This window comes from Gossypium arboreum, chromosome 2 (assembly GCF_025698485.1).
Source record: "Gossypium arboreum isolate Shixiya-1 chromosome 2, ASM2569848v2, whole genome shotgun sequence".
In the NCBI taxonomy this organism is placed as follows: Eukaryota; Viridiplantae; Streptophyta; class Magnoliopsida; order Malvales; family Malvaceae; genus Gossypium; species Gossypium arboreum.
This window is the reverse complement of record NC_069071.1, coordinates 98,868,499-98,883,146: the sequence shown is the minus strand read 5'-3', so window position 1 is coordinate 98,883,146 and position 14,648 is coordinate 98,868,499. Positions and strand designations below refer to the sequence as shown.

Below are 14,648 nucleotides of genomic sequence, written 5' to 3'. Positions count from 1 at the left end.
ATCGATTTAACATGCATAAGTACATATCACATACCTTAATAATTTACTTTACGTAATCTAATCCACATATCGTATTAGCCCATAGTCTTATAACACCACACTTTTAATAGTTTACCTCATCGAAGTTCACATTTAATCACTTTAGTGCCAAGCCATATTCGCTACCACAAAGGACTAATAATAATAATTTTATACACATCATGGTTTCCTTTAGGTATTTAATAATCACAAATCGTGATATCTCCACCAAACACATATACGACACGTTTATTCATTGTAACACTCATTTAGTGCATCAAATTTCCAAATCTAATTCAACTTAAGCATAATAGCCATAATCGACTTATAGCCTTAAATCATTACATATTCGCACATTAACTAAATAAAATTTACATTCCTTTTCCATATTAATTTAACTCTTGGGCATATAAAAGGAACCAAGCTTAAACACTTAAGAACTTACCTTGAATGTTGCCGAACGATTACAACGGCTATTCGATTACTTTCTCTTTTCCCTTATTCGAATTTTGCCCCTCTATGCTCTTGAGCTTGGATTTTTCTTCCCCAAGTGACCGAACATTCAAGAGCTCTTTTCCTCTCCTTTCTCTTCTATTTTCACTTTCATGAACAAGAATGAACAAAACCTTCCTTTTCTTCCTTTTTGTTATTCTATTACTAAACATTTTATGACACAAAATAACATATATTATTTGTGCCATACTTATGCCATAACTTCAATAAAGAAATTTGCACATGTTGTCTACCATTAACACCATGGCCGGCCACTACACATAAAATGGGGAGTTTGACATGCAAATCCTCCTATTTTGCACTACTATTTATTAGGCCACTACATATTAGCCTATAGCATTTTCAAAAATTTTCACATAGGTCCTATTTCATAATTTCCCTCACAAATGGCAGAATCAAAGCATGGGATTTTCACACATGCACTTTCACATGAAATAAACACATAATATAACATTTGATTATTTTTGGGACTCGGTTTTGTGATCCCGAAACCACTTTTCGACTAGGGCTAAATTAGGGCTGTCACAGGTCCACCCGTGTGAGTCGTGCTTCAATTCTGCCAAATTGACACGGCCGTGTGGTCTACCTGTGTGAGGAGGTCCAGGCCATGTTGATTTTGTACATTGGCCCATTTTCTCTGTTTTTGGCCCGTTTCTCGTTCCTTTCACTCTCCTATGCTCACCTAGGTATAAAACATGAAATTAAGGCATTAGGAGCATCGAATTCACCAATTTTAAGGAAAAATCATCCATAAAATGTGCTAAGCATGGGATAGAAATATGTATAAATTACGGTTTATCAACTACTTACTAAGCAATAGAGAGCAAATTGGGAAAATAATCGAAGAAAACTTATGAGAGAGATGATACCCAGGAAAGAATCCACCTAGACTTCAGTTATTATTCTAAATCTGAATTAAACAATTTATTCATTTGACTTGATCTGTAGTAATCCCTAAATTATATTAATATATCTTTCGAGAGTAAAAATAACTGACTCTAGGTTGATTAATTGAAATCTCTTTCTAATTAAGACCCCTATCGTCTCATTAACTCGATCTATGGATTCCCCTATTAGATTTGACTCTAATCCGATAGATTTATATCATCCTATTTCTTAGATTGCATGCAACTCCACTCAATTATGCCAGATTTACTCTTAAACAGGGACTTTTGCTCCACTGATTAAGCACATCAATCATGAATTAATATCCTGAAAATATTAAACAAGAAGGTAAGTAAACATAATTAAGATCAAGAACAAATATTTATCATGTAATTCAAAAAAATTAAATAATAAGATCTGTCATAGGTTTCATCTTCCCTAGGAATTTAGGGAATTTCGTTCATACTTGGAAAGGAAAACATCTCAAAAATAGGAAAACAACAAAACATAAAGAAACCCAAAAACTTTTAAAGAAATTGAATGGAGATCTTCAGTCCTGAAGGAGATCTTGAGTCTGTCGATGTTCTTCGATTAATTTCTACGTTCTACTCCGCGTGTCCCCTTAGGTCTTCTTTTAGTGTGTTTATATAGACTCTAGAATGCTCAGAAAACCTAAAATTGGCTTTTTCGCGTGTTTAGAAAACAGGGAGCGATATCGATACAGGCTTCCACATAGGCGTATGGCTAGCCTGTGTGGCTCATACGGGCGTGTGCTCAGCCCGTGTAGAAATGGTCTTCACCGTGTGGATCTTTAGATAAGCCCATTTTGTCCGTTTTGGGCTCGTTTTCTGATTCTTTTGTTCCCCTATACTTTCCTAAGTATAAAACATGAAATTAAAGGATTAAGAGCATCAATTTCACTAAATTAAATAATAAATCATCTAAAAACATGCTAAGCATGGGATCAAAATGTGTTACTTTGATGGTTTATCATAGGGTCACACAGCTAAGGCACACACTCGTGTGCTAGGCTGTGTAGGCAATATTTTTTCATAATTTTTCCTAAATTAGGTGCAGCCTTCACAAGCCTTGGGCACACGCCCGTGTCCCTGGGCCGTGTCCTTCACATGGTTGAGATACATGGCTGTGTCTCTGCTCGTGTGGCCAATTCGAAGCTAAAATTCAAAAATACAGGTGACACACGGCCAGATCACACACCAATGGGCAAGCCGTGTGTCACACACGGCCTAGACACACGCCCGTGTGGACAAAAATAAGGCTATATACCAAGCCTTTTTGCCACCCTTTCTTGCACTAACCTAAACAATATCAAACAAACCTAATCCAAGCATATACACACATCAATTACATGTTATTTTCTATCACATACAACATTTCATAATCATCATCACAAACCATACAATAAATCCATCCATGAAAGTCATCTCTATATGCACAAATACTTAAACAATATTAGCCAATACCAAATGGCAATTTACAAAATGAATCAAATACCATTACAAGCCAAAACATTTGGCCAAATCAATAATGACACATATCAGAAAAAGACCAAGTCCCTATACATGCCATATTTAAAATATCTAAACCAATTATACCCAAATGATCAAATTGATAGTATGATTGATGTTCCGACTACTTCCGATCCCCGAGCTAGTTTGGCGACACTATAAGAAAACGAAAAGGAAAATGAGTAAGCCTAAAGCTTAGTAAGCTCACATGCAATAATAAATAATATTAAACAACATTAGCATGAATATCATACAATTTAATTTAACATAAATCACATATTTATCAACATAGTTTCATAAGCGTAACTTTATCATTCTTAATCTTACCGAAAGTTCATCGCTTAACAAGCTCATTCTTATGAGTTTTTTGTATGTACCTATACCAACTCTTGACTTAACATGCTCTTTCTCATTCTTGACATACCTATTGAACACTTGGAATACTAAACGGATACACGGAAGGTCTTTCCACACAAGTGTCACATATGTAGCCAAAGTTACCTCATATTTCATATCACATAAAAGCTCGCTCTCAAGCTAATCATGGGTCTACTCACACAAGCTGACGGTCAAGACGTAGCTACATGGGCTGCTCTCACAAGCTGTCTGGTATCCGTAACACATGTCGGACTACCTAGCCACCGGTAGGACGTACATGACCAGCACCTATGGGATCCTAGTGACATGTCACTCGTATCCTATTCTATTCCTAAGGTTCAAACGAGATTTTCTCTCTCTTGTCGGAACTTGTCGAATATGTTCATCAAATCAATTATACAATTCATACAATATTAAGGCATTAAAAATATAAACATAATATTGCATTATTTACATATGAACTTACCTCAGTACAAAATATGGCTAACTAATTCGATTTAGTTCACAACATTGTTCTTTCCCCGGTCTAGGTCCGGACTCTATTTTTCTTAATCTATAATAGAAAATTTAGCTCATTTAATTTCCACATTGTTCAAATCAATCCAAAAACCATACTTTGGAAAAATTATAATTTGCCCATAAACTTTTACATATTTACAAATTAGTCCTTAGGTTCATAAAATGAAATGTACTCATTTTCTTTGTTATCCAAGCCTAGTCAACCCACGCACATACTCATATCAGCCAATATTTTCCATCAAATTAGATTTTTACTACACATTTTAAAACTTTTACAAATAGGTCCTTTTTAGGTGTTTTCATGAAAAATCACTTAGTAACAGTTGTTTATCACACATTAAACTTTCATAATCTACCATGAAACATAAAAATACATGCATATCACATATGGATCAAACCTTAGACATCAACCCTAGCTTAAATAAATGGTAGAAATAGCTAGATCGGTTGAAAACAACTTCAAAAATGTAAAGAACATCAAAGACGGGGCTAGGATGCACTTACTATAAAGCTTGAAAAGTGAAGAAACCCTAGCTATGGCTCCTTAGAAATTTCAGCACTTGATGGAAAAGATGGACAAGATTTTTACTTCATTTTCCCTTTTAATTCTTTTATTACCAAATGACCACAATGCCCTTTTTACTAAACTTTAAGAAAAAAATCTTACCTATTCATGCCCATTTTTGTCCATAAAAATAGAAATTGGTCAAATTGCTATTTATTGACCTCTAATTAATAATCCATAGCTATCTCATGCTTAAAGCTTCTAGAATCACATATTTTGCAACTTCTGCAATTTAGTCCTCAAAATCAAATTGGACACTCTATCCACAAAATTTCTTAACGAAATTTTCACACAATCATGCAAAGATATCATAGACCTCATCACATTCATAAAATAATTATTTTTACTTCGAATTTTTGGTCTCAAAACCACTATTTCGACTAGGCTCAAAATCAAGATGTTACACATTACCTTGGACATCAAGCTAAAAGAGGAGGCAAAGGGTTTTGAACTTTTCCAATGAGCTGCAAGGAGATTATATGGCATTATTTGGATGTCTTCTAGTTAATTTTCATATAACCTTCACCTGTGGGAGTAGGAAACTTTGTCATCATGTAGAAGGTGGCCACCACCATCTTTGTTATTTTTATGATTGGCCTCCCAAAAATGGCGTTGTGGGCCTTCAAGTGGTCAACCCCCAGAAAATCCATCATTTCTATAGTGGTGTGCTCACCATCTCCTAATATCACCGGAAGAACAATGGATTCTTTCACCGCAATGGGTTGATTGATGAAGTCTATACTAGGCTTACGAGCTTAAGTTGTGTATCCTTGTGTGTCATCTGATAGAAAGCCTTGGCTATCAAAATATCCATAGAGCTACCTATGTCAACCAAGATTCTTCTAACAAAAGGATCTTCACCCTCCACATCTAAGACATTCTTTTCATCTCGCTTTAAAAATTGAAGGTTGCATGGAAAAGGTTTAGGTTTATTTTATTGTGCCTGAGATCGATAGAACACTTCCCATGTGAGCCTTCCATTTTGAGCTTGACGAGACCTATTCTGCATGCTTTTCCTTTACCAGAACATCGATGATTCCTCTTCATGATTATTTCCCCTTATCACCACCTTGTTATCTGGATAGCCTTGCTTTTTTTGTTTTCGGCTTTATTTGAATGATGAGGTTTTTAAGCTAAGAATTATTTGAAATGCCCCTTCTGAATTACTGTTCCAATAGCATTTTTCATATACATAAACTGTTCGGTTTGGTGGCCTCGAGCATTATGGTACTTACAATGGTGATGAGAGTTGTTGCAGTGCTCATTAGAAGAGAGGTACAAAGATACTTCCAGGATTTTCTAATTTTTTTACCTAGTCAAACACTTGGGTCGGGGAGCAATTAAGTTCATGGTGGGTTCTAGAATGGTTTTATAGGGCTTTAGGTTGCTAATTTTGGCCTCTTTTGTAATTGAAAATAGGTCTTTGACGATTTGTGGCATAGACATTCTTCATTTGACAGTTACTTCTTTGGTTTGACTAATTATAATGTCCATGTCCACCTATCTCTGAATTGGTCTTTGGCTGCTGATAGCTTTGAAATTTCTTGGGAGGCAATCTTTGTAAATGGTTGGTATGGTGGGATGTTGGGGTGGAAGAATCAACACGAACCTTTCCCACCTCTTCTTCTTCTGAAAACTATGTACTATTTCATAGAGATGGGAGAGCTTGGTTGGTGCGTTCTTGATGATGAAGTATTTGAGATGCTAGTGTGAGGTCCTGATGATAAAGGCTTGGATTGCCTACTCATCAGTGACTCCTTTTGTGACCATGGTGGCAACATTAAATCTTTTAACGTAGTCCCATAGAAATTCATTCACCCTTTAGCAGATAGTCATCATGTATACTAGGGATTGCTGAAGCGTCTTATTGGCCAGAAAACAACTCAAAAATTGCTCAGCCAACTGATCAAAGGAATGGATTGACCCTCGGAGTAACGATAGGTACCATTTTTGGGTTATTTGTGAAAAGGTCATGGAGAAAGCCTTGCATTTCACCCTAGTATATTTAAATGGTTGTTTTACCAAGCAAGGTGATCTTTTGGATCCTCAAGTTTGTTGTATAAAATCTTTGGAAATCTAAAGGAGTTGGAGATGTGGTTTTCTAGAACTTCGGATGCTAACGATTCGTTAAAGTAATTTTAGATAGATTTATCTGATCTTCCTTTCAATTTTTGCATCAATTCAACCTTGAGTTGCTCTTTCACAAAGATGTTGTAGTTACCTTAGGATCGTTGTAATGTTATCGGGAGGTTAGCATTATGCATATGAAGATCTTCTAGATTGTCACGATCATTACCCCATCGGAGTGCCAATTGAGCCACTTTCCTTCGATGTTTCAAATTTTCTCGTCTCTAGATCTCTCGAGTTGCTCTTAGTTCTGTAATAAGTTGTTCATTTTGAGCTGTCCTTTGATTAGGGATATGATGTTGCTCTTGTTGCTTTTTGAAGTGTCGCTTTTGTTGGGAGAATTGCTCTTCTAGATGTCGTAGTTTCTCTTTAGTCTCCAAGTCATGAGGCTGAGGGCCTGATGCTTACTGGTGAGAACATTAATCTAGCATAATGGGTTCGTTGTTGGTGGAGGAGGTGTGGCTATGAGATAGGTTACAACTTTTTGTAAATAGTGGGTTATGTGATCAAAAGCCTGTGAGGGATCACATTAGGTTGTAACTGAGGTGCTACAACTGCTAAGAGAGTTGAATTAGTCAAAGGAGCAATTCTTGTTGATGCAACAAATGTGGTAAAGCTAGAGGCTAAAGGATCTTTCAGAGCCTTTACTAGTTGTTTCAAGGTGGGGAGAAAGACACTTGCATACTACAACTACACTCTAGTAGAAATAGAGGAAGAATGAAGAGTTTATGTAAAGTTCAAGCTAGTATAAATACTTGGGATAGGTGGTATAAAGGTGTTGAATGGAACAAAAAAGTTGACTTGGTTAGTTGGGTTGTTGGTTTGGTTAGTTTGCTTAGTTGGGGTACCACTTTGGGATTGAGAGACCATGTCATCCATGTTCACCACACCAATTGTTGATATTGGACTAAATAAGGAAAGGATATAGATGAGAGAAGAAAAGTTGTTGAGAAGGTCGGTTCACCCAATTGGGCTGGAGAGTTAGAGGCTATAAAGAATGATGGTGGAAATAGTTTGAAGGCCGAGGGCTGGGAGAATATTGAGAGAGTATAGGCTCAATATTCTTGAAGGGTCAGTCCCCCGAAGGGTCGGTCCCCTATTCATCGTTCTTGGGGATATTTATAGGCAAGCGTCCCATGCAACATGACATTAATGTGTTGGACTTGCCATCTAGCCATCACTACTAAGCATGTGAGGGATATCTTTGATGGGACGAGGATGCTTGTGATAGGGCAGATATTGTCTTCCCTTCTAACTCTGATAGGATAAAACAATTGAGTTCACATGATGTTTGGTAACCAAACGATTTCATGTTCCTATTGAAGATCAAGCCATCTGTTGTATGGATAGTCCCTTCGAGAATGTGAGTTTACATGTGTCTTCCCTGCTTTCTGTAGGCAAGTTTATTGTTTAGAAGTCTCCTAGGCTTGCCATATGTCTTGTCGCATATAGTGGTATAATAGGACCAAATTGATAGAATGTGTAAGTATTGATGATTAAATGTGTTGTTATACCAATTAAAAAAGGAAAATTTCATAATTATGTAGTTTATATCAATATTTATTTCTTTTTTACAAAGTTATTTTTAAATAATTTTCTAATTGAGTTTTTTTTAGTATATAATGCCTAAAAATTAGGTCATAACTCTCCTCAATCCTTAAATAAGAGGATAAATGTGTTTTAACACATTTGAACTCATTGACAACAATCTTGATGTCAATCGAGATAAAACTCAATTGGCTTATAATAAAAGATTTTACAATAGAATAGATAGATCGTAAATGTGGAAAATATATATTAGAGTAATTTGTAATTATAAAAAAGTATTTTTACATTGAGTAACAAAATTTAAAAATACTTATCATAAAAATGAACATCTATATTACTATTGAAGTATTCAATTGAATTGGTGTCACGAGTCAATCGAGCACCAACTTGATTTGAAAAATTATGAAAATATTCTTTCGTAATTAAAATAAGTAATATTATTTGAGAGCACTTTAGATTTTTTTTATTTTAACAAAAACTAATAAAATATGCATATAGTTTGATTTGAATCTACACTAATTAGATTAATAAAACTTCATTTTAATGTTATTCATGCATTTTATTTTAATATGGAGAATTTATTACCTCCATCAATTGTATGTATTAAAAATGTTGTTTGAGATGATGTCACAAATTAACTCGACACTCACTTAAGATTGATGACAACACACTGTGATAACTAATTGTATTCATTTAATATTCTTAATTTGATGTATTCATATGTTTATGTTTCATTTTATCTTAGAATTTAATTTAAATTTTTATTTTTGAGATTATACATATTTTATTTATTATTAATTAATTTTAAATCATACATTTCATTATTTTAGTATTTGTATTAATTTTCATCATCAAAATGAATTTTCTCATAAAACTATATTATCTAACAAGCTAAATTTAGCAAATAAAAGTGTACATTAAAGGGGTGGGGGTGGGGTTGTCATTAAGGTTAATTAGGAACTACGGAACTAGAGAAAAAACTTGGGCTCACGAAATTAATTTAAGAAGTATAGGCATCCTTAAAGAAACAACATACAAATTGTAAGCGCCTGCGGACGTAAAATAAAAATTAAAAGGGGAAAGAAAAACAAATTAAGATATCTCCCTCCACTCTAAGTTAGAAACGTCTCCAGCGGCGTCGTTTTAAGCTTCGTAGAAGCTCAATTCCTACTCTCCCAATCATAATCACTCGCCATGTCTAAAGGCCACGTTATCCAATTAAGTATTATGCAGCGCGTACTGTCCTTTCAACATTAATCGCGAGTAGGTGATTTTCTGATAAGAACATGTATTTTGAAAAATATTTCAATGAAAAATAAACTAAAATTCCATTTTTATTTTATTTTTCGATCTAACCTATTATTCTGGCAAAAAAGAAAAAAAAAAAATTCGATCCCCCTCTTCGTTTTCCCTCTCTTTCCCCGTCTTTGGAGGGAAAGCAAATTTCCAAAGAAACCAAAACACCCAAAACTAAGCTCCTTCCTTCTAATTCTAACAAAATTTAGGGTTCTACGTTTCTCATTTTTGCACCTCTCTTTGTCTCCATTTTTGTTATTTTATCTTATCTGGTAAGCAATTTTCTTTCTTAGCTTAAGTTACTAAATAGCTCAGGTTCGTTGGTTTAGTTGTTGCTAACTGCTTTGTTTCCATGAACTTTCTTTCTCTCTAGGGTTTAAATTTTCGTTCATGCAAACACTATTTTACATTAACTTAAATGCTCCGTTTTTGTACTGGTTCGACGATCCTTGTTGGAATGAATAGGGTTTAGTTGATTTGATGCATTTCTCTATCTCTGGATTTTGTTTGCAAAAATTTGTAGCTTTAGTGTTCTATTTGGGGGAGCTGGTGTGTGTTAGGGTTTTTAAATTTTTGTCCTCATTCGATGATTTAAGTGGAATGGTTTCTCTAGTTTTCTTCATCCAAATCTGAAATGTTCATTCTGGATAATGTCCTATTATGGTTTTCATTTAGATGTGGATTGTTTTCACACTAGTAATTTGCTGTTCTTTCGGGTTCTTTGTATTTATCATGTTGAAGTTGGCTTGAATGTTGTAGGGAAGTTTGAATTCTTAAGGGACTATAGTGTGGTAAGTTAATATTCCAGAATCAGAGCCTGGATTTTGTACACAAAAATTAGGCGAAGAATTCTGGTATGATCTGGTTTTGATTGTCAACGATTTTAAATGGGAAAGGCTCAGTTGGTTTTTTTTTTCATGAGATTGCTTACATATGCTAGGAGTATTTCAGGATAATTTGCTTTTTTTTAAAAAAAATATTTTTAAATAAAAGTTACTAAAGATTTTACATGGCTTTTATTTTACTTGTTTCAGTCTACAGTAAACAGCCAGAACGTAGTATGACAGATTGACAGAAGTTCAAGTTTATTTCTAAAAATTTTAGTGTATTCTAAATGCTTTGAAATCTGAATCGTAACGCTGGACATTTAAATTATTTATTTCAAGTACGCTGGGTAGTGATAGTATCCCGAAGATTGGGGCAAAACTCTTGGTCCAATGCAAACAAAGAAAAGAATTTCTGGAAGAAATGCTTCCCGAGATCATACCAGTCCCAAGGCTTTAAGAGCTGAGAAGAAGATATCTGAAAAGGTACAAGGTCCAGAGAAGAAAGTAACAGAGCTAATTACATCTTCTGTTAGGAAGCAAAAACCTGGTATGTTGCTAATTTTATCTCATTATTCGTTTAATTAGAAGGCAAATGTTGCAGTGATAATGCTTTACATGTTATTGATTTTGGCAAAATTAAAATTCTTTTGATAGTTTTAATTTGTGGTTTCCAAGTCAAAGTCTGTATTTAACTGTCAAATTTGCTATGTTAATAAAATTTATGAAATTTCAGCCAGAGCATTCCCAAAGAAAAATGAAGTGCCTGATGGAGCTACAAATTTAAATGCTAGATATGGGTTGTTGCATGATGATGCTTCTGATGCTTGTCTGGGGTTTGATGTGGTTAATGGTGCCCATGTAGATCAGAAGGTAATTTGTCTAGCTCTTTTCTTATTTTGTTTATATTATTTAGCCTCTTTATGGTTGCAAAGGGATGGGAGTGATTGACTATGTTGCTTTATCTTAATTATACTTAAAATGACTTTTGCCTGTGTCAGTTAATTAGGAAGATGTGAAGTTCCTATGGTAAAGCAATTAAAGAAAAATAAAAGGAAACCATCTATGCTGTTGAGATTTTGCTTATTTCTTTAATTGTGTTTCAGGGCACTGATCACCATATGTCAGGTACCATATTTTCCCCTGGATTTCACATATCTAAGATTTGCGGAGCAGAGATTGCAGGTGCAGGTAGGTTATGTGTGTGTGTGTTTGCACTTATATGAATTGTAAGACCTATTATGCGCTCTTTCTTTTATTTGATCTTAATGCATGTATTAATTATCCTATTTAGTTTGACTTTGTCAAATTCCTTTGGAGGTAAGACTCAAAAATCCATCGAGATCGGGGAATCGAGGATTCACAGGTTGATTTGCTGGATGCGAATATCACTGGAGAAACTCTTAAGTCTACTTCTGAAGCAGAGATGCTTGTTGTGGACACGGATCCTGTGATTTGTACTGCAGATTCTGGAGCTGTCCTTTCATCTGAAGTTTCAGCCATATACCTGGCTATGAAAAACTCAAAATTGGAATGTATTGATGAGTATGGTCAAGATTCTATGTCAACTGATGTTTGTGTGGAGGAAGAATACTATGAGGAATTTGATGACTTTGATCCTTACTTGTTTATGAAGAACTTACCGGAGCTGTCATCTGTTATTCCTGCTTTCCGGCCTGTGCTGCTACCCAAGCAGACCAGAAGTTGCCCTCCTACCACTCTTGTCTTGGACTTGGATGGTGAGAATACTTTTGGATAATTAAATTGGATGAGCTTTTATGCTTCCAGTTGCAATTTTCTCAGTACTTTTAAAATCTGAATTCTGACCCTTAAGTCTTCAAACTAGTTGTCCTGTCAATTCTGATTTAAATATAAAGCTAAAACTTGTCCAGTCTAAGAGCTTGAAAGAAGATTTAGCTAATTATGTTATAGTAATTTCTATAACATAACAGCAGAAAAATCTGACTCTTAATTTCTGCTTGGATAATTAGCTAATTATGTTATAGTAATTTCTGCTGTTTATGCTCCTCATCATTTTTCTGCTTCCAGTCAATTTTGTGGCAGCTTCTGTCTGCACTAATAAGTCGCAAAATCTGGACTGTAAACTGAATATTACTTTGCTTAGTGCTTACTGACACAATGTGTTATGATTGGGATATTTGGGAAAAGTATGCGCTGAAAGAGAAGTTTTTTCCAATGTTGTTTGAACCAGACTGAAATGGTCAGTTGGACCGAGAACTGGATGGGTACTGGTCTGTTTAGAAGGGTTAGACTTATTGACCTGCAAACCGTACGGACTGGTTGAACCGGGTTAAAAAGCGGTTGAACCTGTTTTTTCCTTTTTCTGAATTTTTTAATAATTTATTTAATCAAACCAGATGAATTAGTCGGACTGGGAACTGCTGGTCTGACTGGTTTGACTACTGGTCCAGTTCTGAAAACCTTGGCTCTTTCCCTTAATATTTAAAGCATATCTGAACTTACAGCTGCCTTTTTACTTAAAAGAATTTAAGACCTTTTTAAGTGTCATTAGTTAAAAAATGTAAGACCTTTTAAACATTTTTATTTAGCAATGAATTTTCTGCTTGTAATTGTTTGTGATTACCTTGGAGTATTGACTCAATTGTATTGCATGGCAGAAACTTTGGTTCATTCCTCACTGGAACCTTGTGATGATGCAGACTTCACATTCCCTGTGAATTTTAATCTCCAGGAACACACAGTTTATGTTAGATGTCGTCCTCACCTGAGAGATTTTATGGAAAGAGTTTCTGGTCTTTTTGAGATTGTTATATTTACAGCAAGTCAAAGTATTTATGCAGAGCAACTTCTAAATGTGCTCGATCCAAAGAGGAGAGTATTTCGTCATCGTGTTTTCCGAGAATCATGTGTTTTTGTGGATGGCAATTACCTTAAAGATTTGTCAGTCCTTGGCCGTGATCTGGCACGTGTAATCATTATTGACAACTCTCCACAGGTATTTTTGGGGCTCCTCTCTTGCATGGACGTTGTCCAGTGCTTCTGCTGAGCACTAAAAAGAAGAATAATGAAATAGCCAAAATAGTTATTTTTAAAATTCACTAATGTACACCCAGCATGTATGCCATGGCATTAGCATTAAGGGAATTGAGTTTTTTTATGGTTCTGATAGATTAATAATAAGGTATAGACGCATCAATATGTATTCTTATTGGTTATTATTATTGGCATGAAACTTGAGGAAATCCTTGCAATCTTTTTATGAATCCTTTGTATTTTGGAAATTGGTTAATAGTTTCCTCAAGGAGAATTTGAAGCAAGTATACATTAATCCTTCTCATACTTGTCCATCGGTCGGCATCTTATACTTTTGGATATGCCTAGGTTCAATCAAATATCGTGATGCCAATTTCTCATGGAGTTGTGCCATGCATACGGACATGATAAACATTGTTTCTGAAATTTAACTCAGGTGTTTTTTGGCTTCTCTTAGGCATTTGGGTTCCAAGTGGACAATGGAATACCAATTGAGAGCTGGTTTGATGACCGGTCAGATCAAGAACTGCTTCTACTTCTTCCCTTTTTGGAGAGCTTGGTCGGAGTTGAAGATGTGAGGCCAGCTATTGCAAAGAAATTCAATCTTAGGGAGAAAATAGCTGCAGCTGTTTATCCAACTTCAAATTTGAACAGGGTAGACCCATTTGAAAGGTGAGATTTATGATGAAATTGGAGTGCAAATGCAAGCTATATAGTTTTGAATAGGGACTGATTTTGATCCTTTATCATAGACTGTTATGACCGTTTTGTTGAGGCTTGAGCCTAACACTGGCAAGGGGGGCCTTGGAATGAATTGATCGAGACTTGAGATGGGAAGCGTGGGATTCAAAATAGAAAGGAGAGAAATAAGTGAAGTGTAGTTGGTGTGTTGGACAGTCTGAAAAGATTTAACATAGGTGACCGTGTGCAGAACTGCTTTATAGCTAACTTTCATCCAGATTGAATGATGTTAGCCCAGAAAATATTATTATAGTTATGTGGATTCAAAAGTGGTTAAAAGTTATCAGATAAAAGGCAGCTGCTAAGTTCAATTGGACATGGATATTGTATTTTTCTACAATTTGGCAATTTCTTAATTTTAATATTGCTTAATTATGGATTCTAATTTGGCAATTTCTTAATTTTAATATTGCTTAATTATGGATTCTTCCGAGTATCAGTGCCCTTTTTGCCAAATGCTTGTGTTAAGGTAGAGATGAGCTAAAATAACATCTTTTTGCCAATTGAAGCTCAATTGAGGTTTTTGTTTTTAATCTGTTTTTGATCGATTTGTTTGATGTGTTTGAACTCACTTAATAAGGATTTCTTCCTTTGGATGGCTGACGAGATTGCCTCCAGTGAGCTTAAAAATAGCATTAGCCTTGATATTAGTTACTATAAAGGTGAGATTAGATATTGTAATAGTGAGAT

General features: G+C 35.0%; 1 protein-coding gene across 4 annotated transcripts; it reads left to right on the top strand.

Moving 5' to 3' along the window:
• Positions 1-9,098: 9,098 nt before the first annotated feature.
• Positions 9,099-14,343, top strand: LOC108467218 (uncharacterized). Of its 4 annotated transcripts, none has more exons than XM_053025068.1 (8): positions 9,099-9,345; positions 10,545-10,752; positions 10,939-11,075; positions 11,309-11,393; positions 11,528-11,941; positions 12,842-13,179; positions 13,675-13,889; positions 13,970-14,343. In XM_053025068.1, the coding sequence occupies exons 2-8, from the start codon at positions 10,596-10,598 to the stop codon at positions 13,977-13,979; spliced, it is 1,356 nt and encodes a 451-aa protein (XP_052881028.1). In that variant the 5' UTR covers positions 9,099-9,345; positions 10,545-10,595; the 3' UTR covers positions 13,980-14,343. The 4 variants fall into 4 exon arrangements, with proteins under 4 accessions (XP_052881028.1, XP_052881027.1, XP_017623290.1 ...); XM_053025067.1 differs by having other exon boundaries at positions 9,100-9,345; positions 10,413-10,752; XM_017767801.2 differs by lacking the exon at positions 9,099-9,345 and adding an exon at positions 9,371-9,650.
• Positions 14,344-14,648: the final 305 nt, after the last annotated feature.